Genomic DNA, 26247 nt, shown 5'->3' with positions numbered 1-26247 from the left:
AATCCCTGTCTTAGAGCAGCTAAACCTCTCACTTCTCCTAGTATATTCACTTCAGATCCTGAGAGAAAACGTTTGGGAATCCCTGTCTTAGAGCAGCTAAACCTCTCACTTCTCCTAGTATATTCACTTCAGATCCTGAGAGAAAACGTTTGGGAATCCCTGTCTTAGAGCAGCTAAACCTCTCACTTCTCCTAGTATATTCACTTCAGATCCTGAGAGAAAACGTTTGGGAATCCCTGTCTTAGAGCAGCTAAACCTCTCACTTCTCCTAGTATATTCACTTCAGATCCTGAGAGAAAACGTTTGGGAATCCCTGTCTTAGAGCAGCTAAACCTCTCACTTCTCCTAGTATATTCCCTTCAGATCCTGAGAGAAAACGTTTGGGAATCCCTGTCTTAGAGCAGCTAAACCTCTCACTTCTCCTAGTATATTCACTTCAGATTGACATTATCAGTAAATTACTTTAGAACAGTGGTATTCAAAAGTATGGGGTTGCGACAACTGCTGTGAGGTCGAGAAAAAAAAAAAATGAAGAGTACAGATTATTGTATGGGACAATATACCATTGAAAAATACCATTGTATTGAGTAAATGTATTTATTGGTTTCTTCTCATGTTGAAAAGAGATGCAGCTGTAATCAACTGAATGTTATTAGTTGATGTGAAAATCTAAACGTGCAGACTGTAAGGTAAGGTATGGTATGGTATGGTAAGACATGGTATGGCATGGTATGGTAAGACATGGTATGGCATGGTATGGTAAGACATGGTATGGCATGGTGAGGTAAGGTAAGGTAAGGTAAGGTAAGGTATGGTATGGTATGGTAAGACATGGTATGGCATGGTATGGTAGGGAATGACAAGGTAAGGTAAGGTAAGGTAAGGTAAGGTAAGGTAAGGTAAGGTAAGGTAAGGTAAGGTAAGGTATGGCATGGCATGGCATGTTAAGGTATGGTAAGGTAAGGTAAGGTAAGGTAAGGTAAGGTAAGGTAAGGTAAGGTATGGTATGGCATGGCATGTTAAGGTATGGTAAGGTAAGGTAAGGTAAGGTAAGGTAAGGTAAGGTAAGGTATGGTAAGGTAAGGTAAGGTATGGTATGGCATGGCATGTTAAGGTAAGGTATGGTAAGGTATGGTAAGGTATGGTAAGGTAAGGTAAGGTAAGGTAAGGTAAGGTAAGGTAAGGTATGGTAAGGTAAGGTAAGGTAAGGTAAGGTATGGCAAGGTATGGTACGGTACAGTATTGCAGGGTATGTAAGGAATGATATGGTATGGTATGGTAAGACATGGTAAAGTAAGGTATGGTAAGGTAAGGCATGGCATGGTAAGGAAAGGTATGGTAAGCTAGGTTAAGGCATGTTAAGGTATGGGAAGGCATGGTAAGTTAAGGCATGGCATGGTAAGGTATGGTAAGGCATGGTAAGTTAAGGCATGGCATGGTAAGGTATGGTAAGGCATGGTAAGGCATGGTAAGTTAAGGCATGGTAAGGTATGGTATGGTAAGGCATGGTAAGTTAAGGCATGGCATGGTAAGGTATGGTAAGGCATGGTAAGTTAAGTTATGGCATGGTAAGGCATGGTAAGTTAAGGCATTGCATGGTAAGGTATGGTAAGGCATGGTAAGGCATGGTAAGGCATGGTAAGTTAAGGCATGGTAAGGTATGGTAAGGCATGGTAAGGCATGGTAAGGCATGGTAAGTTAAGGCATGGTAAGGTATGGTAAGGCATGGTAAGGCATGGTAAGGCATGGTAAGTTAAGGCATGGTAAGGTATGGTAAGGCATGGTAAGGCATGGTAAGATTACTTTAGAAGGTACGGGAGCCTGTAGCGGCTAAACCAGAAGTCCTGCTCGGAGGTGGTTAGATTGCGGACAACGTCCCTGGAAGGCACCAGAGCCGTTATGTTCCCGCTCAGGTCAAACTGTGACGTCCTCTAAGAGACGGGGAAGAAACAGAAAGGATCAATCCCTGACCTTTATAAAAGTGCCATCGGAATGTATTCATACCCCATGACTTTTCTACATTTCTGTTGTGTTACAGCCTGAATTTAAAATGGATTAATTAAATTGAGATTTTGTGTCACTGGCCTAAGCACAATACCCCATAATGTCAAAGTGTAATTATGTTTTTAGAAATGCGTACAAATTAATTAAAAAATGAAAAGCTGAAACGTTTTGAGTGAATAAGTATTCAACCCTTTTGTTATCACATGTCTAAATCAGTTCAGGAGTAAAAATGTGCTTAACAGGTTACACTCCGTGTGCAATAATAGTGTTTAATATGATTTTTAAATGACTACCTCATCTTTGTACCAGGCACATGCAATTATCTGTAAGGTCCCTCAGTCCAGCAGTGAATTTCAAACACAGACGTTTTCCACCATTCGTTTTTTCCATATGGGCTTTTACAAACACTTAAAATATGGGCTGTGTTTCGTGTAGGCTTACACTGGTGGTACATTTTGATAACTGTGTAAATCTCTCTAAAACAAGGTGACTTTTAGCATGGTGGTGGCTGCATCATGTTATGGGTATGCTTGTCATTGGCAAGGACATGGGAGTTTTTTTGGGGGGGTATAAATAAATGGAATAGAGCTAAGGACAGGCAAAATCCTAGAGGAAAACCTGGTTCAGTCTGCTTTCCTACAGACGCTGGGAGACAAATTCTCCTTTCAGCAGGACAATAACATAAAACACAAGGCCAAATACATACTTGAGTTGCTTGCGACACTGAATGTTCCTGAGTGGCCTAGTTACAGTTTTGACTTAAATGGGTTGAACATTTATGGCAAGACTTGAAAATGGCTGTCTAGCAATGATCAACAACCAACTTGACAGAGCTTAAATAACACATAAATAAATAATGTGCAAATATTGTTCAATCCAGGTGTGCGAAAGCTCTTAGAGATTTACCCAGGAAGATTCACAGCTGTAATCACTGCCAAAGGTGCTTCTACAAAGTATTGACTCAGGGGTGTGAATACTTACGTAAATTAGACATTTCTGTATTTCATTTTCCATACATTTGCTAAAATGTCTAAAAGCATGTTTTAACTTTGTCATTATGGGGTATTGTGTGTAGATAGGTGAGAAAAATAATATATTTAATCAATTTTTGAATTCAGGCTGTAACAACAAAATGTGGAATAAGTCAAGGGGTATGAATACTTTCTGATGACACTGTATCTACAGGAATATGATGTGTAGGAATACAAATACATCTTCAATTATATGGAGAGAGAGGCAAAAGGAAAGTATAAAAAATAGACAGCTACAGACCTGTATCAGGCGGTAAAAACCATACAGATTGATATTCATTTCCAGTTCCTAACAAACAAAACAAGTCAGCACAATAACAGTCAGTAAAGCAGTACCAAAACGCAACCACCTTGTACTGTCTAGGTAAGGCAGGAGTGTTTTCACTAGAAACCAAATGGAAGCACACAGAAGGAAATCCTACTTGAATTTGTCCAATGGAAACTTTTTTGTTTGTTTTTTGTTTTCTGTTGCAATTTTACTTGCTACGGTGCAAAACGTTTTTGCAACAGTGTCAGACTAATGAATACAACCCTAGGTACCACAGGTACAGTATAGCCTACCTCTTGCATCATCCCGTAGCATGTGATTCCGTCTCCGACGTACCCTTCTGGACAGACACAGATTACGTTTTCTCCATCCACTGGCTCACACTTAGCCTGAGGACGTCAAACCACAACAACACTTTACTACGCATAAAGGACTCTAGGAAACCTGGACCTTTGGTGGGCTGAAAAAGACAGCCTCATATACAATATCCTTATATGGCTGGTTAGAATCAAGCTAGAAGGATCATGATGAAGAGCGGCAAAATATCTGAGAGGAGATGGAGGTTTAAAACAGACACAATCTGAGAGGAGATGAAGGTTTAAAACAGACAATCTGAGAGGAGATGGAGGTTTAAAACAGACAATCTGAGAGGAGATGGAGGTTTAAAACAGACACAATCTGAGAGGAGATGGAGGTTTAAAACAGACAATCTGAGAGGAGATGGAGGTTTAAAACAGACAATCTGAGAGGAGATGGAGGTTTAAAACAGACAATCTGAGAGGAGATGGAGGTTTAAAAGATACAATCTGAGAGGAGATGGAGGTTTAAAACAGACAATCTGAGAGGAGATGGAGGTTTAAAACAGACAATCTGAGAGGAGATGGAGGTTTAAAACAGACACAATCTGAGAGGAGATGAAGGTTTAAAACAGACAATCTGAGAGGAGATGGAGGTTTAAAACAGACAATCTGAGAGGAGATGGAGGTTTAAAACAGACAATCTGAGAGGAGATGGAGGTTTAAAACAGACAATCTGAGAGGAGATGGAGGTTTAAAACAGACAATCTGAGAGGAGATGGAGGTTTAAAAGATACAGATTTAAAACAGACAGAACAGCTTATGCAGAACGGCATTCCAGTCTATTGCAAAAACACTATAAGGGTCTATCTCAAGTGGCACCCTATTACCACAGGGCTGTGATCTAAAGTAGTGTTCTATGTAGGAAATAGGGTGCCATTTGGGACACATGCACAAATACAATAAATTACTTTGTGTGGGGATAAAAGGTGACAGGTAAATTAAAGACATAGTGAGGGAAAAAAGTATTTGATCCCCTGCTGATTTTGTACGTTTGCCCACTGACAAAGAAATGATCAGTCTATCATTTTAATGGTAGGTTTATTTGAACAGTGAGAGAGAGAATAACAACAACAAAAATCCAGAAAAATGCATGTAAAAAATGTTATAAAATGATTTGCATTTCAATGAGGGAAATAAGTATTTGACCCCTCTGCAAAACATGACTTAGTACTTGGTGGCAAATCCCTTGTTGGCAATCACAGAGGTCAGACGTTTCTTGTAGTTGGCCACCAGGTTTGCACACATCTCAGGAGGGATTTTGTCCCACTGCTCTTTGCAGATCTTCTCCCAGTCATTCAGGTTTCGAGGCTGACGTTTGGCAACTCGAACCTTCAGCTCCCTCCACAGATTTTCTATGGGATTAAGGTCTGGAGACTGGCTAGGCCACTCCAGGACCTTAATGTGCTTCTTCTTGAGCCACTCCTTTGTTGTCTTGGCCGTGTGTTTTGGGTCATTGTCATGTTGGAATACCCATCCACGACCCATTTTCAATGCCCTGGCTGAGGGAAGGAGGTTCTCACCCAAGATTTGACGGTACATGGCCCCGTCCATCGTCCCTTTGATGCGGTGAAGTTGTCCTGTCCCCTTAGCAGAAAAACACCCCCAAAGCATAATGTTTCCACCTCCATGTTTGACGGTGGTGATGGTGTTCTTGGGGTCATAGGCAGCATTCCTCCTCCAAACACGGCGAGTTGAGTTGATGCCAAAGAGCTCCATTTTGGTCTCATCTGACCACAACACTTTCACCCAGTTGTCCTCTGAATCATTCAGATGTTCATTGGCAAACTTCAGACAGGCATGGATATGTGCTTTCTTGAGCAGGGGGCGCTGCAGGATTTCTTGCGGGCGCTGCAGGATTTCAGTCCTTCACGGCGTAGTGTGTTACCAATTGTTTTCTTGGTGACTATGGTCCCAGCTGCCTTGAGATCATTGACAAGATCCTCCCGTGTAGTTCTGGGCTGATTCCTCACTGTTCTCATGATCATTGCAACTCCATGATGTGAGATCTTGCATGGAGCCCCAGGCCGAGGGAGATTGACAGTTCTTTTGTGTTTCTTCCATTTGCGAATAATCACACCAACTGTTATCACCTTCTCACCAAGCTGCTTGGCGATGGTCTTGTAGCCCATTCCAGCCTTGTGTAGGTCTACAGTCTTGTCCCTGACATCCTTGGAGAGCTCTTTGGTCTTGGCCATGGTGGAGAGTTTGGAATCTGATTGATTGATTGCTTCTGTGGACAGGTGACTTTTATACAGGTAACAAGCTGAGATTAGGAGCACTCCCTTTAAGAGTGTGCTCCTAATCTCAGCTCGTTACCTGTATAAAAGACACCTGGGAGCCAGAAATCTTTCTGATTGAGAGGGGGTCAAATACTTATTTCCCTCATTAAAATGCAAATCATTTGATAACATTTTTGACATGCTTTTTTCTGGATTTGTTTGTTGTTATTCTGTCTCTCACTGTTCAAATAAACCTACCATTAAAATGATAGACTGATCATTTCTTTATCAGTGGGCAAACGTACAAAATCAGCAGGGGATCAAATACTTTTTTCCCTCACTGTATGTACGAACCAGAGAATGGCATCCTCCGTTGTTTTTCTGACAAGGGTTGATGAGATCACAGACTGTCCCATCCCCCATGTAACCCCTCATACAGGTACACTCACTCTGAGAAGACATGAGACAGACATACGGTCACGTAATCCCTCTTACAGGTACCTTCACTCTGAGAACACAAGAGACAGACAGACAGACAGACAGACAGACAGACAGACAGACAGACAGACAGACAGACAGACAGACAGACAGACAGACAGACAGACAGACAGACAGACAGACAGACAGACAGACAGACTGCAACACTTAACAAAGAGCTGCAGTCAGTTTCAGAATGGGTGGCAAGAAATATTTCTGAAACTAAAAGCAATGTATTTGGGACAAATCATTCACTAAACCTCAACTAAATCTCGTAATGAATAATGTGGAAATTGAGCAAGACTAAACTACTTGGATTAACCATGGATTGTAAACTGTTATGGTCAAAACATATTGATACAACAGTAGCTAAGATGGGGAGAAGACTGTCCATAATAAAGCGCTGCTCTACCTTCTTAACAGAATGTCATGACTCTCCTGTGAGGATCCAGGTTACAGTGGGTCAGCTCTACATCACCCTTTCTGTCCCGCAGAGGGAGGGATGGAGGTTTTGTGATATCTTTAAGGACAGTATAACCAAATAACGGTAACTCTACAAATGTATGTATACGTCCCGGTTATCAGATTTACATCTAAATGTTGTGGAACTTACATGATTAAATATTAAACTGTTTGTGAGAAGATGAAAAGTGAGTTTAGCCTTTTAAATGAGATAATTGTTTTTCAACTAAAGTTTTACCCAGTCAGTAACCACACCCATGTGAGCACAGACATTATGCCAAAAAGATGGAACGCCCCCTTATCCAAATATAAAAGACTCCTAAAGAATTAACATATCAAAATATGCCGGGTTGCTGCCAGTGTGGACAGTGGTCTTAGCTGTACCCTGAATAATCAACCAATTAGACCAGTATACGAATGGTTAGCCGGACGTCACAAATGGTGTAAAGCTAAAGACTCGTATACGTGCAGCATGAGCTGAATACTTTACGAAATGGTTTGAAGACTACAATACCGGAAAATGTTAAGACCCTCTGAAACTCTCTCTCTCTCGGACTACACAGGAACATTCAGTCTGCAGCTGTTGTTGCACCGTTAGCCTAGGAAACTCGACCGAAGACAAGAGACAAAGAACAATTTCCTCTCACCACTATAGGTATCTCTAGGGTATCTACTCTAAACAAACAGAGTGAAGGACAAGGCCCGCTGAACACCGTGTGGTACACCTCTGGAAGATCTGTTCTAACAGAAACGCTGAGACCAAGAAGTTACGACTACAAAGGATATGGTGACCTCTGGTGGACAAGCAGAGACTTTCTGTCAACTGACTCCCCAGAAAATGGACCGGGCGATTTCACCAGAGAGAGATGACAAAGACATACAAGCGTAAATATGTACATTGCATTTCTAAATCCGAATGAGCGGTTGTTAGGTTGCTAAATATTCACATTTATGATGAGCGTATTATTCAACTGTATGTACAATAGTTGAATTCCTTTGTCTCTCCTTCTCCCTCTCTTTTTTCCTACCCCCTTTCATTGTGTAACAAGCCGTCATAACTCACTAAAAGTGGCAGTAATAAAGCCTCTCTTGAAAAAGCCAAATCTTGACCCAGAAATTATAAAAGACTATCGGCCTATATCGAATCTTCCATTCCTCTCAAAAATTTTAGAAAAAGCTGTTGCGCAGCAACTCACTGCCTTCATGAAGACAAACAATGTATACGAAACGCTTCAGTCTGGTTTTAGACCCCATCATAGCACTGAGACTGCACTTGTGAAGGTGGTAAATGACCTTTTAATGACGTCAGACCGAGGTTCTGCGTCTGTCCTCGTGCTCCTAGATCTTAGTGCTGCTTTTGATACCATCGATCACCACATTCTTTTGGAGAGATTGGAAACCCAAATTGGTCTACAGGGACAAGTTCTGGCCTGGTTTAGGTCTTATCTGTCGCAAAAATATATCAGTTTGTCTCTGTGAATGGTTTGTCCTCTGACAAATCAACTGTAAATTTCGGTGTTCCTCAAGGTTCCGTTTTAGGACCACTATTGTTTTCACTATATATTTTACCTCTTGGGGATGTCATTCAAAAACATAATGTTAAATTTCACTGCTATGCGGATGACACGCAGCTGTACATTTCAATGAAACATGGTGAAGCCTCAAATTAGCCTCAGACATAAGGAAGTGGATGGCTGCAAACTTTCTACTCTTAAACTCGGACAAAACAGAGATGCTTGTTCTAGGTCCCAAGAAACAAAGAGATCTTCTGTTGAATCTGACAATTAATCTGGATGGTTGTACAGTCGTCTCAAATAAAACTGTGAAGGACCTCGGCGTTACTCTGGACCCTGATCTCTCTTTTGAAGAACATATCAAGACTGTTTCAAGGACAGCTTTTTTCCATCTACGTAACATTGCAAAAATCTGAAACTTTCTGTCCAAAAATGACGCAGAAAAATTAATCCATGCCTTTGTTACTTCTAGGTTGGACTACTGCAATGCCCTACTTTCCGGCTACCCGGATAAAGCACTAAATAAACTTCAGTTAGTGCTAAATACGGCTGCTAGAATCCTGACTAGAACCAAAAACATTTGATCATATTACTCCAGTGCTAGCCTCCCTACACTGGCTTCCTGTTAAGGCAAGGGCTGATTTCAAGGTTTTACTGCTAACCTACAAAACATTACATGGGCTTGCTCCTACCTATCTTTCCGATTTGGTCCTGCCGTACATACCTACACATACGCTACGGTCACAAGACACGGGCCTCCTAATTGTTCCTAGAATTTCTAAGCAAACAGCTGGAGGCAGGGATTTCTCCTATAGAGCTCCATTTTTATGGAATAGTCTGCCTACCCATGTGAGAGACGCAGACTCAGTCTCAACCTTTAAGTCTTTACTGAAGACACATCTCTTCAGTAGGTCCTATGATTAATTGTAGTCTGGCCCAGGGGTGTGAAGGTGAACGGAAAGGCTGGAGTAACGAACCGCCCTTGCTGTCTCTGCCTGGCCGGTTTCCCCTCTTTCCACTGGGATTCTCTGCCTCTACCCCTATTACGGGGGCTGAGTCACTGGCTTACTGGTGTTCTTCCATGCCGTCCCTGGGAGGGGTGCGTCACTTGAGTGGGTTGAGTCACTGACGTGGTCTTCCTGTCTGGGTTGGCGCCCCCCCTTGGGCTGTGCCGTGCTTTTTCAGTTCTGCCCACACATTTTCTATAGGATTGAGGTCAGGGCTTTGTGATTGCCACTCCAATACCTTGACGTTGTTGTCCTTTAGCCATTTTGCCACAACTTTGGAAGTATGCTTGGAGTCATTGTCCATTTGGAAAACCCATTTGCGACCAAGCTTTAACTTCGTGACTGATGTCTTGAGATGTTGCTTCAATATATTCACATAATTGTCCACCTCATGATGCCATCTATTTTGTGAAGGGCACCAGCCCCTCCTGCAGCAAAGCACCCCCACAACATGATGCTGCCTCCCCAGTGCTTCACGGTTGGGATGGTGTTCTTCGGCTTGAAAGGTCTCCCCCTTTTTCCTCCAAACATAACGATGGTCAATATGGCCAAACAGTTCTATTTTTGTTTCATCAGACCAGAAGACATTTCTCCAAAAAGTACCATCTTTGTCCCCAATTCCAGTTGCAAACCGTAGTCTGGCTTTTTTATGGAGGTTTTGGAGCAGTGGCTTCTTCCTTGCTGAGCGGCCTTTCAGGTTATGTCGATATAGGACTCGTTTTACTGTTGATATAGATACTTTTGTACCTGTTTCCTCCACGATCTTCACAAGGTTCTTTGCTGTTGTTCTGGGATTGATTTGCACTTTTCTCACCAAAGTACATTCATCTCTAGGAGACAGAACGCATCTCCTTCCTGAGCGGTATGATGGCTGCGTGGTCCCATGGTGTTTATACTTGCGTACTATTGATTGTACAGAAGAATGTGGTACCTTCAGGCGTTTGGAAATTGCTCCCAAGGATGAATCAGACTTGTGGAGGTCTACAATTTTTTTTCGGAGGTCTTGGCTGATATCTTTTGATGTTCCCATGATGTCAAGTAAAACTGAGTTTGAAGGTAGGCCTTGGAATACATCCACAGGTACACCTCCAATTGACTCAAATTATGTCAGTTAGCCTATCAGAAGCTTCTAAAGCCATTACATAATTTTCTGTAATTTTCCAAGCTGTTTAAAAGCACAGTCAACTTAGTGCATGTAAACTTCTGACCCACTGGACTTGTGATACAGTGAATTATAAGTGAAATAATCTGTCTGTAAACAATTGTTGGAAATATTACTTGTGTCATGCACGAAGTTCATGTCCTAACCGACTTGCCAAAACTATAGTTTGTTAACAAGCAATTTGTGGAGTGGTTGAAAAACAGAGTTTTAATGACTCCTACCGAATTGTATGTAAAGTTCCCACTTCAACTGTATGTGTTGCTGGCGATGGTATTACCCATTAGACCAGCCTCAGGCACTAGCAGCAATCTGTTTAGAAGCAGAACCATACATAACATACCTGTCCTGGGCCTAGAGACTTGCAGTCTGCATCCTTATGGCAGCCACCTCTGGTCTCCAGGAGACAGTTGTCCACCTCAGTACAGACCAGGCCGTCTCCTGTCCAGCCCTCGTTACAAACACACGACACGTTTGCTGGCCCTGAGTACACACACTGGGCCTGAGGAGAGAGATGGACATATAACACACTACACGTTAGCTGGTCCCGAGTACACACACTGGACCTCAGAGGAGAGGGATATGATAACACACTGGACCTCAGAGAATATGATAACACACTGGACCTCAGAGGATATGGTAACACACTGGACCTCAGAGGAGAGGATATGGTAACACACTGGACCTCAGAGGAGAGGGATATGGTAACACACTGGACCTCAGAGGATATGGTAACACACTGGACCTCAGAGGAGAGGATATGATAACACACTGGACCTCAGAGGAGAGGATATGGTAACACACTGGACCTCAGAGGATATGGTAACACACTGGACCTCAGAGGAGAGGATATGATAACACACTGGACCTCAGAGGAGAGGATATGGTAACACACTGGACCTCAGAGGAGAGGATATGGTAACACACTGGACCTCAGAGGAGAGGGATATTATAACACACTGGACCTCAGAGGAGAGGGATATTATAACACACTGGACCTCAGAGGATATGATAACACACTGGACCTCAGAGGAGAGGGATATGATAACACACTGGACCTCAGAGGATATGATAACACACTGGACCTCAGAGGATATGGTAACACACTGGACCTCAGAGGAGACGATATGATAACACACTGGAACTCAGAGGATATGATAACACACTGGACCTCAGAGCAGAGGATATGATAACACACTGGAACTCAGAGGAGAGGATATGATAACACACTGGAACTCAGAGCAGAGGATATGGTAACACACTGGACCTCAGAGGAGAGGATATGGTAACACACTGGAACTCAGAGGAGAGGATATGATAATACACTGGACCTCAGAGGATATGATAACACACTGGACCTCAGAGGATATGGTAACACACTGGAACTCAGAGGAGAGGACATGGTAACACACTGGAACTCAGAGGAGAGGATATGATAACACACTGGACCTCAGAGGATATGGTAACACACTGGACCTCAGAGGAGAGGATATGGTAACACACTGGACCTCAGAGGATATGGTAACACACTGGAAATCAGAGGATATGGTAACACACTGGAACCCAGAGGAGAGGATATGATAACACACTGGAACTCAGAGGAGAGGATATGATAACACACTGGAACTCAGAGGAGAGGATATGATAACACACTGGAACTCAGAGGATATGGTAACACACTGGACCTCAGAGGATATGATAACACACTGGAACTCAGAGCAGAGGATATGATAACACACTGGACCTCAGCGGATATGGTAACACACTGGACCTCAGAGGAGAGGATATGGTAACACACTGGAACTCAGAGGAGAGGATATGGTAACACACTGGACCTCAGAGGATATGATAACACACTGGACCTCAGAGGATATGATAACACACTGGAACTCAGAGGATATGATAACACACTGGACCTCAGAGGATATGGTAACACACTGGAACTCAGAGGATATGATAACACACTGGACCTCAGAGGAGAGGATATGGTAACACACTGGAACTCAGAGGAGAGGATATGGTAACACACTGGAACTCAGAGGAGAGGATATGATAACACACTGGAACTCAGAGGATATGGTAATACACTGGACCTCAGAGGAGAGGATATGATAACACACTGGAACTCAGAGGATATGATAACACACTGGACCTCAGAGGATATGATAACACACTGGAACTCAGAGGAGAGGATATGGTAACACACTGGACCTCAGAGGAGAGGATATGATGACACACTGGACCTCAGAGGATATGATAACACACTGGACCTCAGAGGATATGATAACACACTGGACCTCAGAGGATATGATAACACACTGGACCTCAGAGGAGAGGATATGGTAACACACTGGACCTCAGAGGATATGGTAACACACTGGAACTCAGAGGATATGGTAACACACTGGAACCCAGAGGAGAGGATATGATAACACATTGGACCTCAGAGGATATGGTAACACACTGGAACTCAGAGGAGAGGATATGATAACACACTTATCCTCAGAGGAGAGGATATGATAACACACTTATCCTCAGAGGAGAGGATATGATAACACACTGGAACTCAGAGGAGAGGATATGATAACACACTGGAACTCAGAGGATATGGTAACACACTGGACCTCAGAGGATATGGTAACACACTGGAACTCTGAGGATATGGTAACACACTGGAACCCAGAGGAGAGGATATGATAACACACTGGACCTCAGAGGATATGGTAACACACTGGAACTCAGAGGAGAGGATATGATAACACACTTATCCTCAGAGGAGAGGATATGATAACACACTTATCCTCAGAGGAGAGGATATGATAACACACTGGAACTCAGAGGAGAGGATATGATAACACACTGGAACTCAGAGGAGAGGATATGATAACACACTGGAACTCAGAGGATATGGTAACACACTGGACCTCAGAGGATATGATAACACACTGGAACTCAGAGCAGAGGATATGATAACACACTGGACCTCAGAGGATATGGTAACACACTGGAACTCAGAGGAGAGGATATGGTAACACACTGGACCTCAGAGGAGAGGATATGATGACACACTGGACCTCAGAGGATATGATAACACACTGGACCTCAGAGGATATGATAACACACTGGACCTCAGAGGATATGATAACACACTGGACCTCAGAGGATATGATAACACACTGGACCTCAGAGGATATGATAACACACTGGACCTCAGAGGAGAGGATATGATAACACACTGGAACTCAGAGGATATGATAACACACTGGAACTCAGAGGATATGGTAACACACTGGAACTCAGAGGAGAGGGTTATTATAATAGTTAACGTCTGTTAACTATTCCCAAAACCCGATTGAGAGATTCCTGTAATCAGGAAGGACTAAACAGGAAATCCATATGGGCCTTGGTAAAAAGTTCTGCACTGAATAGGGAACAGGGTGCCATTTTGGCGGGGTCCTGAGTCTTACGTTAAAGTCACAGCCTCCTCTGTCAGCCTTCAGGCAGGGGTTGACCAGGATGCAGGAGTGTCCATCTCCTTCATACCCCGACATACACTCACACCTGTCACACACAGGGACACACACACACACACACACACACACACGTTAATAATGTAGATATAGATAATAATAATATAGACAATTGTATAGATTATAATATTATAATATAGATAATAATATAGATTATAATGTATATTATAATATAGTTAATAATACTACAGATAATAATATAGATTATAATATATAGTATAATTAATATAGATAATATAGATAACAATATAGATTGTAATATATATTATAATATAGATAATACTAATATAGACAATAGTATAGATTATAATAAATATTATGATATAGATAATAATATAGAAAATAATATAGATTATAATATATAATTTAATATATATAATAATATATATAATAATATAGATTATAATATATAATTTAATATATAATAATAATAATATAGATAATAATGTAGATTATAATATATATTATAATATAGATTCTAATATATATTATAATATAGATAATAATAATATAGACAGTATAGATTAATAATATAGACAATAGTATAGATTATAATATATATATAATAATAATAATATAGACAATAGTATATATTATAATACAGATAATAGTATAGATTATAATGTATATTATATAGATAATAATAATAATTAAACATTTAATAAAAAAACACAAGAAGGAATGGCCCTTTATAGCACTGCCTGAGGCCCTTTGGAGCACTGCCTGAGGCCCCTTGGAGCACTGCCTGAGGCCCCTTGGAGCACTGCCTGAGGCCCTTTGGAGCACTGCCTGAGGCCCCTTGGAGCACTGCCTGAGGCCCCTTGGAGCACTGCCTGAGGCCCTTTGGAGCACTGACTAAGGCCCTTTGGAGCACTGACTGAGGCCCCTTGGAGCACTGACTGACCCCTTGGAGCACTGACTGAGGCCCTTTGGAGCACTGCCTGAGGCCCTTTGGAGCACTGACTGAGGCCCCTTGGAGCACTGACTGAGGCCCCTTGGAGCACTGACTGAGGCCCCTTGGAGCACTGACTGAGGCCCCTTGGAGCACTGACTGAGGCCCCTTGGAGCACTGACTGAGGCCCTTTGGAGCACTGCCTGAGGCCCCTTGGAGCACTGACTGAGGCCCCTTGGAGCACTGCCTGAGGCCCCTTGGAGCACTGACTGAGGCCCTTTGGAGCACTGCCTGAGGCCCCTTGGAGCACTGACTGAGGCCCCTTGGAGCACTGCCTGAGGCCCCTTGGAGCACTGCCTGAGGCCCTTTGGAGCACTGACTGAGGCCCCTTGGAGCACTGACTGAGGCCCTTTGCTCCACTAGCAATAAGTAAGCTAAGTAAGTAAGCTAAGTAAGTAAGCTAAGTAAGTAAGCTAAGTAAGTAAGCTAAGTAAGTAAGCTAAGTACGTAATACTGACGTGGTGTGGCTGCCGGTGAAGATGCAGAAGGCGTGGACATGGCAGTGTTCAGATAGACCATCAGAGTTACAGGCCTTAGCCTCCTTATCACAGTAGTCTCCAGAGTAACCCTCCAGGCAAGAGCCCCCTCTACACGCACCCTTACTGCCTGGGCGGTTATCGCAAACACCATGGAGACAGCGGCAGTCTGGAGACGATGATGGGGGGGGGGGGGGAGGAGAGAGGGAGGGACAAAGAGAGGAAAGAGGGGAGACAGAGAGAGGGGGTGGGGGGGGGGGGGAGAAACAAGATAAGGGTTCTTAAGTCAGATTTGACCGTGATTTTCCTTTAGTTTTTGAATCAAGGAGAGACATATGAAATATCCCTTTCTATGGTGCACCACATCCTGGCAGCCCCATATGGGGATTAGATACAACAGGACTGGAGAAATAATGTTTTTTTTTTTACTGTGTCCCAAGTGGCATCCTATTCCCTATATAGTGCACTACTTTCGACCAGATCCCTATGGGCCGTGGTCAACAGTAGTACACACTATAGGGAATAGGGCACTATAAAGTGTAACTCAAACCCACCCTGGTCACATTTCTCTCCGTGTTTGTTGGGGTCGGAACAGATATGACAGGCGACCCCCTTGAAGCCCTCTTCGCAGCGACACGACCCGTTACCGTGGATACCATCAAAACACTACACACACACAGAAAGGCCACAGGTCAAAGACATGGAGACAGGACGTGGTGATGGTTAAAATGGTGTGTTTTTCAAGTTTCAAAGTTTATTCACCATGTGCACAGGATACAACAGGATGTAAAACAGTACAGTGAAATTATTTTCTTGAGCTCTTTCCCTCAATGCAGTGGTGATAATGATATAGATAGTAATATAGATAATAATAATAGTATAGATAATAATAATATAGATAATAATATAGATAGTAATATAGATAATAATAATTTAGATAATAATATAGATAGTAATATAGATAATAATAATATAGATAATAATATAGATAGTAATATAGATAATAATAGTAGTATAGATAATAATAATATAGATAATAATATAGATAGTAATATAGATAATAATAATAATATAGATAATAATATTATAAATCATAATAATACAAATAATATAGATGATAATAATATAGATAGTAATATAGATAATAATAATATAGATATTAATATTATAAATAATAATAATAATAATATAGATAATAATATAGATAATAATAATATAGATATTAATATTATAAATCATAATAATAATAATAATAATATAGATAATAATATAGATAGTAATATAGATAATAATAATATAGATAATAATATTATAAATCATAATAATAATAATAATAATATAGATAATAATATAGATAGTAATATAGGTAATTATAATTTTGATAATTATAATATACATAATAATATACATAATAATAATAATAATATAGATAATATTAATAACATAGATTATAATGTAGATAATAATAAAGATAATAATAATAATATAGATACCAATATAGATAATAATAAAGATAATAACATAGATAGTTGTAACAGTATTCGTCGTCTGAAGAGGAAGAATCATCGGACCAAAACGCAGCGTGTTAAGTGTTCATGCTTTCTTTAATAAACTGAACACTAAAACAAAAATAACAAAGAGAAGAACCGAAACAGTTCCGTAAGGTGCAAAACACTAAAACAGAAATTAACTACCCACAAAAACCCTGTGGGAAAAGGCTACCTAAGTATGGCTCCCAATCAGAGACAACGATAGACAGCTGTCCCTGATTGTAAACCATACCCGGCCAAAACATAGAAATACACAAAACATAGAAAAGGGCACATAGAATGCCCACCCTAGTCACACCCCGGCCTAACCAAAATAGAGAACAAAACCCTCTCTATGGCCAGGGCGTGACAATAGTAATATAAATAATAATAAGATAGATAATAATAATATAGATAATAAAATCAATAATAAAAATAAAGATAATAATATAGACAATAATAATATAGATAATATAGATAATAATATAGATAATACTATTATAGATAGTAATATAGATACAAATAATATAGATAATAATATCGCTAATAATAATAATAATAATATATATAATAATAACAATATAGGTAAAACTAATATAGATAGTAAGATAGATAATAATATAGATAATACTATCGATAATAATAATTATATAGATAATAATATAGATATGCTTGGGGTCATTGTCCATTTGGAAGACATATTTGCGACCAAGCTTTAACTTCCTGACTGATGTCTTGAGATGTTGCTTCAATATATCCACATAATTGTCCTACCTCATGATGCCATCTATTTTGTGAAGTGCACCAGTCCCTCCTGCAGTAAAGCACCCCCACAACATGATGCTGCCACCCCCGTGCTTCACGGTTGGGATGGTGTTCTTCAGCTTGCAAGCCTCCCCCTTTTTCCTCCAAACATAATGATGGTCATTATGACCAAACAGTTCTATTTTTGTTTCATCAGACCAGAAGACATTTCTCCAAAAAGTACCATCTTTGTCCCCATGTGCAGTTGCAAACCATAGTCTGGGTTTTTTATGGCGGTTTTGGAGCAGTGACTTCTTCCTTGCTGAGCTGCTTTTCAGGTTATGTCGATATAGGACTCATTTAACTGTGGATATAGATACTTTTGTACCTGTTTCCTCCAGCATCTTCACAAGGTCCTTTGCTGTTGTTCTGGGATTGATTTGCACTTTTCGCACCAAAGTAAGTTAATCTCTAGGAGACAGAACGCGTCTCCTTCCTGAGCGGTATGACGGCTGCGTGGTCCCATGGTGTTTATACTTGCATACTATTGTTTGTACAGATGAACGTGGTACCTTCAGGCGTTTGGAAATTGCTCCCAAGGATGAACCAGACTTGTCATCCGTGTTATTTTCAAGTGACTAGGAAACTGGGATGGAGGGGGAAGTGGTGGCTGGTTTTCCCTTCGCCTTAGTCTCACTCAGCTCTCCTGCCTCTTTTTCGCTGGCGTTTCCTCTTGGGTAGCTCGAAGATTGGGTCGGAGGTACACAAAGAGCCCATGGCAGATGAGTCGAAGTCGAAGCCAGAATTGCGGTTAGTGACTGCTGACCTGATGTTCAAAAGTTTTTGTAGATCATAAGAAAATATTACGGATAAATTGAAGATAAACGCCAAAAGAATCACAAAATAGCAAAGTTGGGTCGGCGTTCGCAAGACAGCAACCAAACAGTATGGCTTCATCTTTCCATCTTGTGTGTTTGTGCGTGCGTGCGTGCTCGTCAGACTGCTGAGAGAATGATTTGCTAAGGAGAGAGAGTCTTTACTTACAGTGCCTTTACCATAACAGGGTGTCTGGAAACCTCCTGTACATGTTTTACACTCAGGTCCGTAGAACCCACTGCAGCACTCTGCTCTCTGAAACTCAACAGAAACAAATCACTCACTGAGACTGCAGGGTCACAAATGCACCTTATTCCCTGTGTAGTGCCATACTTTTGACCATGGCCCATAGGGACCCATAGGGCTCCATAGGGCTCCACAGGACTCCACAAATCTCTGGTCAAAAGTAGTGAACTATTTAAAGAATAGGGTGCCATTTGGTCCGCAAGTCTGTTGTCATCCTAACCAAAACTATTTGTTAACATCATGTTCGTATTTCATCTCTTTCTTTACTTTATTCTTCAGTAAGAAGATATTCATACAGGATACAGGAAATGAACCAAGAGCTCAGCCAGGAAATGAACCAAGATCTCAGCCAGGAAATGAACCAAGATCTCAGCCAGGAAATGAACCAAGATCTCAGCCAGGAAATGAACCAAGATCTCAGCCAGGAAATGAACCAAGAGCTAAGCCAGGAAATGAACCAAGATCTCAGCCAGGAAATGAACCAAGATCTCAGCCAGGAAATGAACCAAGATCTCAGCCAGGAAATGAACCAAGATCTCAGCCAGGAAATGAACCAAGAGCTAAGCCAGGAAATGAACCAAGATCTCAGCCAGGAAATGAATCAAGAGCTAAGCCAGGAAATGAACCAAGAGCTCAGCCAGGAAATGAACCAAGATCTCAGCCAGGAAATGAACCAAGAGCTTATTAACAAGGAAAATGAACCAGGAGGACTTACCTCAATAGTAGTGTTGCAGTATTTAGCACAACCTTTATTGAGCGTGGGGTTGAAAGGATATACCTCATAGTCACAATCCTTCATGTGACTTTGCTGTGGTACAGAAACAACAATAAGTACTGTATCTCATTAGCAACAGAAGAGGGTCGTTACCAACAGAACCAATATAAATAATTGTATCCTGTGCAGGCATTTGACAAATAAACATTTGATTAGATTTCAGTGTAGACAAATCATTAGAAATATGTGTCATTGTTTATGTAGCTGGTATTTAAAAAACAAAAATAGTAAGAACTACTTTATATAATAATACAGGCCATGAAGCTGAGTAGAGATTCAGACATGGAGCCACAACTCAAAAAGATGTAGCAAAAGCTTAGGATCTTTTCAATGCATCTGGCACAGATGTTTAACAGCCAGCCACCATCATGAGAGGAATAGAAAACATTGTTGTGATTATTTTACCAGTTCTATGCTTCCCTCGGGGCAATGGGATTCATAGAGATAGCTGCACCTCACACACGGGCCCTGGAGAACAGACACACAAACAACATCACAATGCCCACAGTCATTTTTTCTCTCAAATTTCAAACTCAAATTCAAGCTGCTTTATTGGCATGAAAAACATTGTGTTAATATTGCCAAAGCAACAATGTATACAATATACATTGTAATACAATTATAAACAATAACAAATAATAACATAACATGGCAGTAAATAATTATACAAAATTAAAAATAATAACAATAAAATAGTAGTAAAATAATAGTAAAATAGTAGAATTTTTGAAATCTAGAAATCTAATAGAAATCTCTCCCTCTCTCTCAATTAGAATAGAATAGAACAGAACGTCTCCACCTACCACGATGATTTTGTTCTCTGTGACATCACATCTCTTCGGCAGGATGGGGACGATCGAGGGCGGGACTAGAATCCCATCGATCATATGGATCACACCATTGGACGCCATAATATTTGTAACCTGAAGAGGTTTCCCGCCCAGCAGCACCTGGCCCTGTTAGACACATAAAGAGTCATACCAATTAGGATTGATCCTTAAAAAGGGACGTTTAGAATTGTATAATTTATGATAGATGGTTTCTAATCCTGAAAGTGGTTCATGTCTCTAACATTAAGTTATAAAATAGTGACCCTCCCCAAATCACAATTAAATGACAATTCAAGTAAACAGTAAAGAACACTGAGTCGTGATCATCATGACAAACCGATCATTTAGTTAACCCTTTTAGATTCAACACTATTTTACAGAAAATACCTCGTTGTCTCCCAAATGGCACTCTGTTCCTTATAGATAGGGCCCTATGGGGAATAGGGTGTAGTACTAGTGTTGACCAGGGCCCTATGGGGAATAGGGTGTAGTACTAGTGTTGATCAGGGCCCTATAGGGAATAGGGTGTAGTACTACTGTTGATCAGGGCCCTATAGGGAATAGGGTGTAGTACTAGTGTTGATCAGGGCCCTATAGGGAATAGGGTGTAGTACTACTGTTGATCAGGGCCCTATAGGGAATAGGGTGTAGTACTACTGTTGACCAGGGCCCTATAGGGAATAGGGTGTAGTACTAGTGTTGACCAGGGCCCTATAGGGAATAGGGTGTAGTACTACTGTTGACCAGGGCCCTATAGGGAATAGGGTGTAGTACTAGTGTTGATCAGGGCCCTATAGGGAATAGGGTGTAGTACTAGTGTTGACCAGGGCCCTATAGGGAATAGGGTGTAGTACTACTGTTGACCAGGGCCCTATAGGGAATAGGGTGTAGTACTAGTGTTGACCAGGGCCCTATAGGGAATAGGGTGTAGTACTAGTGTTGACCAGGGCCCTATAGGGAATAGGGTGTAGTACTACTGTTGACCAGGGCCCTATAGGGAATAGGGTGTAGTACTACTGTTGACCAGGGCCCTATAGGGAATAGGGTGTAGTACTACTGTTGATCAGGGCCCTATAGGGAATAGGGTGTAGTACTAGTGTTGACCAGGGCCCTATAGGGAATAGGGTGTAGTACTACTGTTGACCAGGGCCCTATAGGGAATAGGGTGTAGTACTACTGTTGACCAGGGCCCTATAGGGAATAGGGTGTAGTACTAGTGTTGACCAGGGCCCTATGGGGAATAGGGTGTAGTACAACTGTTGACCAGGGCCCTATAGGGAATAGGGTGTAGTACTACTGTTGACCAGGGCCCTGTAGGGAATAGGGTGTAGTACTACTGTTGACCAGTGCCCTATAGGGAATAGGGTGTAGTACTAGTGTTGACCAGGGCCCTATAGGGAATAGGGTGTAGTACTAGTGTTGATCAGGGCCCTATAGGGAATAGGGTGTAGTACTAGTGTTGACCAGGGCCCTATAGGGAATAGGGTGTAGTACTACTGTTGACCAGGGCCCTATAGGGAATAGGGTGTAGTACTACTGTTGACCAGGGCCCTATAGGGAATAGGGTGTAGTACTACTGTTGATCAGGGCCCTATAGGGAATAGGGTGTAGTACTAGTGTTGATCAGGGCCCTATAGGGAATAGGGTGTAGTACTACTGTTGATCAGGGCCCTATAGGGAATAGGGTGTAGTACTACTGTTGATCAGGGCCCTATAGGGAATAGGGTGTAGTACTAGTGTTGATCAGGGCCCTATAGGGAATAGGGTGTAGTACTACTGTTGACCAGGGCCCTATAGGGAATAGGGTGTAGTACTAGTGTTGACCAGGGCCCTATAGGGAATAGGGTGTAGTACTAGTGTTGACCAGGGCCCTATAGGGAATAGGGTGTAGTACTAGTGTTGATCAGGGCCCTATAGGGAATAGGGTGTAGTACTACTGTTGATCAGGGCCCTATAGGGAATAGGGTGTAGTACTACTGTTGACCAGGGCCCCTATAGGGAATAGGGTGTAGTACTAGTGTTGACCAGGGCCCTATAGGGAATAGGGTGTAGTACTAGTGTTGACCAGGGCCCTATAGGGAATAGGGTGTAGTACTAGTGTTGATCAGGGCCCTATAGGGAATAGGGTGTAGTACTACTGTTGACCAGGGCCCTATAGGGAATAGGGTGTAGTACTAGTGTTGATCAGGGCCCTATAGGGAATAGGGTGTAGTACTACTGTTGACCAGGGCCCTATAGGGAATAGGGTGTAGTACTACTGTTGACCAGGGCCCTATAGGGAATAGGGTGTAGTACTACTGTTGACCAGGGCCCTATAGGGAATAGGGTGTAGTACTACTGTTGATCAGGGCCCTATAGGGAATAGGGTGTAGTACTAGTGTTGACCAGGGCCCTATGGGGAATAGGGTGTAGTACTACTGTTGATCAGGGCCCTATAGGGAATAGGGTGTAGTACTACTGTTGACCAGGGCCCTATAGGGAATAGGGTGTAGTACTACTGTTGACCAGGGCCCTATAGGGAATAGGGTGTAGTACTAGTGTTGATCAGGGCCCTATAGGGAATAGGGTGTAGTACTACTGTTGACCAGGGCCCTATAGGGAATAGGGTGTAGTACTAGTGTTGACCAGGGCCCTATAGGGAATAGGGTGTAGTACTACTGTTGACCAGGGCCCTATGGGGAATAGGGTGTAGTACTAGTGTTGATCAGGGCCCTATAGGGAATAGGGTGTAGTACTACTGTTGATCAGGGCCCTATAGGGAATAGGGTGTAGTACTACTGTTGACCAGGGCCCTATAGGGAATAGGGTGTAGTACTACTGTTGACCAGGGCCCTATAGGGAATAGGGTGTAGTACTAGTGTTGACCAGGGCCCTATAGGGAATAGGGTGTAGTACTAGTGTTGACCAGGGCCCTATAGGGAATAGGGTGTAGTACTAGTGTTGATCAGGGCCCTATAGGGAATAGGGTGTAGTACTACTGTTGACCAGGGCCCTATAGGGAATAGGGTGTAGTACTAGTGTTGACCAGGGCCCTATAGGGAATAGGGTGTAGTACTAGTGTTGACCAGGGCCCTATAGGGAATAGGGTGTAGTACTACTGTTGACCAGGGCCCTATAGGGAATAGGGTGTAGTACTAGTGTTGACCAGGGCCCTATAGGGAATAGGGTGTAGTACTACTGTTGACCAGGGCCCTATAGGGAATAGGGTGTAGTACTACTGTTGACCAGGGCCCTATAGGGAATAGGGTGTAGTACTACTGTTGATCAGGGCCCTATAGGGAATAGGGTGTAGTACTAGTGTTGACCAGGGCCCTATAGGGAATAGGGTGTAGTACTACTGTTGACCAGGGCCCTATAGGGAATAGGGTGTAGTACTAGTGTTGACCAGGGCCCTATAGGGAATAGGGTGTAGTACTAGTGTTGATCAGGGCCCTATAGGGAATAGGGTGTAGTACTAGTGTTGATCAGGGCCCTATAGGGAATAGGGTGTAGTACTACTGTTGACCAGGGCCCTATAGGGAATAGGGTGTAGTACTACTGTTGACCAGGGCCCTATAGGGAATAGGGTGTAGTACTACTGTTGATCAGGGCCCTATAGGGAATAGGGTGTAGTACTACTGTTGACCAGGGCCCTATAGGGAATAGGGTGTAGTACTAGTGTTGACCAGGGCCCTATAGGGAATAGGGTGTAGTACTAGTGTTGATCAGGGCCCTATAGGGAATAGGGTGTAGTACTACTGTTGATCAGGGCCCTATAGGGAATAGGGTGTAGTACTACTGTTGACCAGGGCCCTATAGGGAATAGGGTGTAGTACTACTGTTGACCAGGGCCCTATAGGGAATAGGGTGTAGTACTAGTGTTGACCAGGGCCCTATAGGGAATAGGGTGTAGTACTAGTGTTGACCAGGGCCCTATAGGGAATAGGGTGTAGTACTAGTGTTGATCAGGGCCCTATAGGGAATAGGGTGTAGTACTACTGTTGACCAGGGCCCTATAGGGAATAGGGTGTAGTACTAGTGTTGACCAGGGCCCTATAGGGAATAGGGTGTAGTACTAGTGTTGACCAGGGCCCTATAGGGAATAGGGTGTAGTACTACTGTTGACCAGGGCCCTATAGGGAATAGGGTGTAGTACTAGTGTTGACCAGGGCCCTATAGGGAATAGGGTGTAGTACTAGTGTTGATCAGGGCCCTATAGGGAATAGGGTGTAGTACTAGTGTTGACCAGGGCCCTATAGGGAATAGGGTGTAGTACTACTGTTGACCAGGGCCCTATAGGGAATAGGGTGTAGTACTAGTGTTGACCAGGGCCCTATAGGGAATAGGGTGTAGTACTACTGTTGACCAGGGCCCTATAGGGAATAGGGTGTAGTACTACTGTTGACCAGGGCCCTATAGGGAATAGGGTGTAGTACTACTGTTGATCAGGGCCCTATAGGGAATAGGGTGTAGTACTAGTGTTGACCAGGGCCCTATAGGGAATAGGGTGTAGTACTACTGTTGACCAGGGCCCTATAGGGAATAGGGTGTAGTACTAGTGTTGACCAGGGCCCTATAGGGAATAGGGTGTAGTACTAGTGTTGATCAGGGCCCTATAGGGAATAGGGTGTAGTACTAGTGTTGATCAGGGCCCTATAGGGAATAGGGTGTAGTACTACTGTTGACCAGGGCCCTATAGGGAATAGGGTGTAGTACTACTGTTGACCAGGGCCCTATAGGGAATAGGGTGTAGTACTACTGTTGATCAGGGCCCTATAGGGAATAGGGTGTAGTACTACTGTTGACCAGGGCCCTATAGGGAATAGGGTGTAGTACTAGTGTTGACCAGGGCCCTATAGGGAATAGGGTGTAGTACTAGTGTTGATCAGGGCCCTATAGGGAATAGGGTGTAGTACTACTGTTGATCAGGGCCCTATAGGGAATAGGGTGTAGTACTAGTGTTGATCAGGGCCCTATAGGGAATAGGGTGTAGTACTACTGTTGACCAGGGCCCTATAGGGAATAGGGTGTAGTACTACTGTTGATCAGGGCCCTGTAGGGAATAGGGTGTAGTACTAGTGTTGACCAGGGCCCTATAGGGAATAGGGTGTAGTACTACTGTTGACCAGGGCCCTATAGGGAATAGGGTGTAGTACTACTGTTGACCAGGGCCCTATGGGGAATAGGGTGTAGTACTACTGTTGATCAGGGCCCTATAGGGAATAGGGTGTAGTACTAGTGTTGACCAGGGCCCTATAGGGAATAGGGTGTAGTACTAGTGTTGACCAGGGCCCTATAGGGAATAGGGTGTAGTACTAGTGTTGATCAGGGCCCTATAGGGAATAGGGTGTAGTACTACTGTTGATCAGGGCCCTATAGGGAATAGGGTGTAGTACTAGTGTTGATCAGGGCCCTATAGGGAATAGGGTGTAGTACTACTGTTGACCAGGGCCCTATAGGGAATAGGGTGTAGTACTACTGTTGACCAGGGCCCTATAGGGAATAGGGTGTAGTACTAGTGTTGATCAGGGCCCTATAGGGAATAGGGTGTAGTACTAGTGTTGACCAGGGCCCTATAGGGAATAGGGTGTAGTACTAGTGTTGACCAGGGCCCTATAGGGAATAGGGTGTAGTACTACTGTTGACCAGGGCCCTATGGGGAATAGGGTGTAGTACTAGTGTTGATCAGGGCCCTATAGGGAATAGGGTGTAGTACTACTGTTGATCAGGGCCCTATAGGGAATAGGGTGTAGTACTACTGTTGATCAGGGCCCTATAGGGAATAGGGTGTAGTACTAGTGTTGACCAGG

The 26247-nt window shown here is 42.7% G+C and overlaps 1 protein-coding gene across 1 annotated transcript in view; it reads right to left on the bottom strand.

The window, feature by feature from the left end:
- stab1 (stabilin 1) overlaps positions 1-26247 on the bottom strand; it is a 199845-nt gene that overhangs the window by 96148 nt on the left and 77450 nt on the right. Inside the window, exons 17-28 of the mRNA XM_045691993.1 lie at positions 20432-20584; positions 20034-20096; positions 19569-19661; positions 18776-18862; positions 16013-16124; positions 15441-15627; positions 13968-14061; positions 10844-11002; positions 6236-6331; positions 3597-3692; positions 3277-3324; positions 1804-1931 (exon numbers count right to left, since the gene is read on the bottom strand). Coding sequence (XP_045547949.1) covers positions 1804-1931; positions 3277-3324; positions 3597-3692; positions 6236-6331; positions 10844-11002; positions 13968-14061; positions 15441-15627; positions 16013-16124; positions 18776-18862; positions 19569-19661; positions 20034-20096; positions 20432-20584 — 1316 coding nt within the window. The remainder of the gene's footprint in view (positions 1-1803; positions 1932-3276; positions 3325-3596; positions 3693-6235; positions 6332-10843; positions 11003-13967; positions 14062-15440; positions 15628-16012; positions 16125-18775; positions 18863-19568; positions 19662-20033; positions 20097-20431; positions 20585-26247) is intronic.

The sequence above is a fragment of the Salmo salar genome, chromosome ssa12 (genome assembly GCF_905237065.1).
Source record: "Salmo salar chromosome ssa12, Ssal_v3.1, whole genome shotgun sequence".
Lineage (NCBI taxonomy): Eukaryota > Metazoa > Chordata > Actinopteri > Salmoniformes > Salmonidae > Salmo > Salmo salar.
This window is presented reverse-complemented; position numbering and strand designations above follow the sequence as displayed.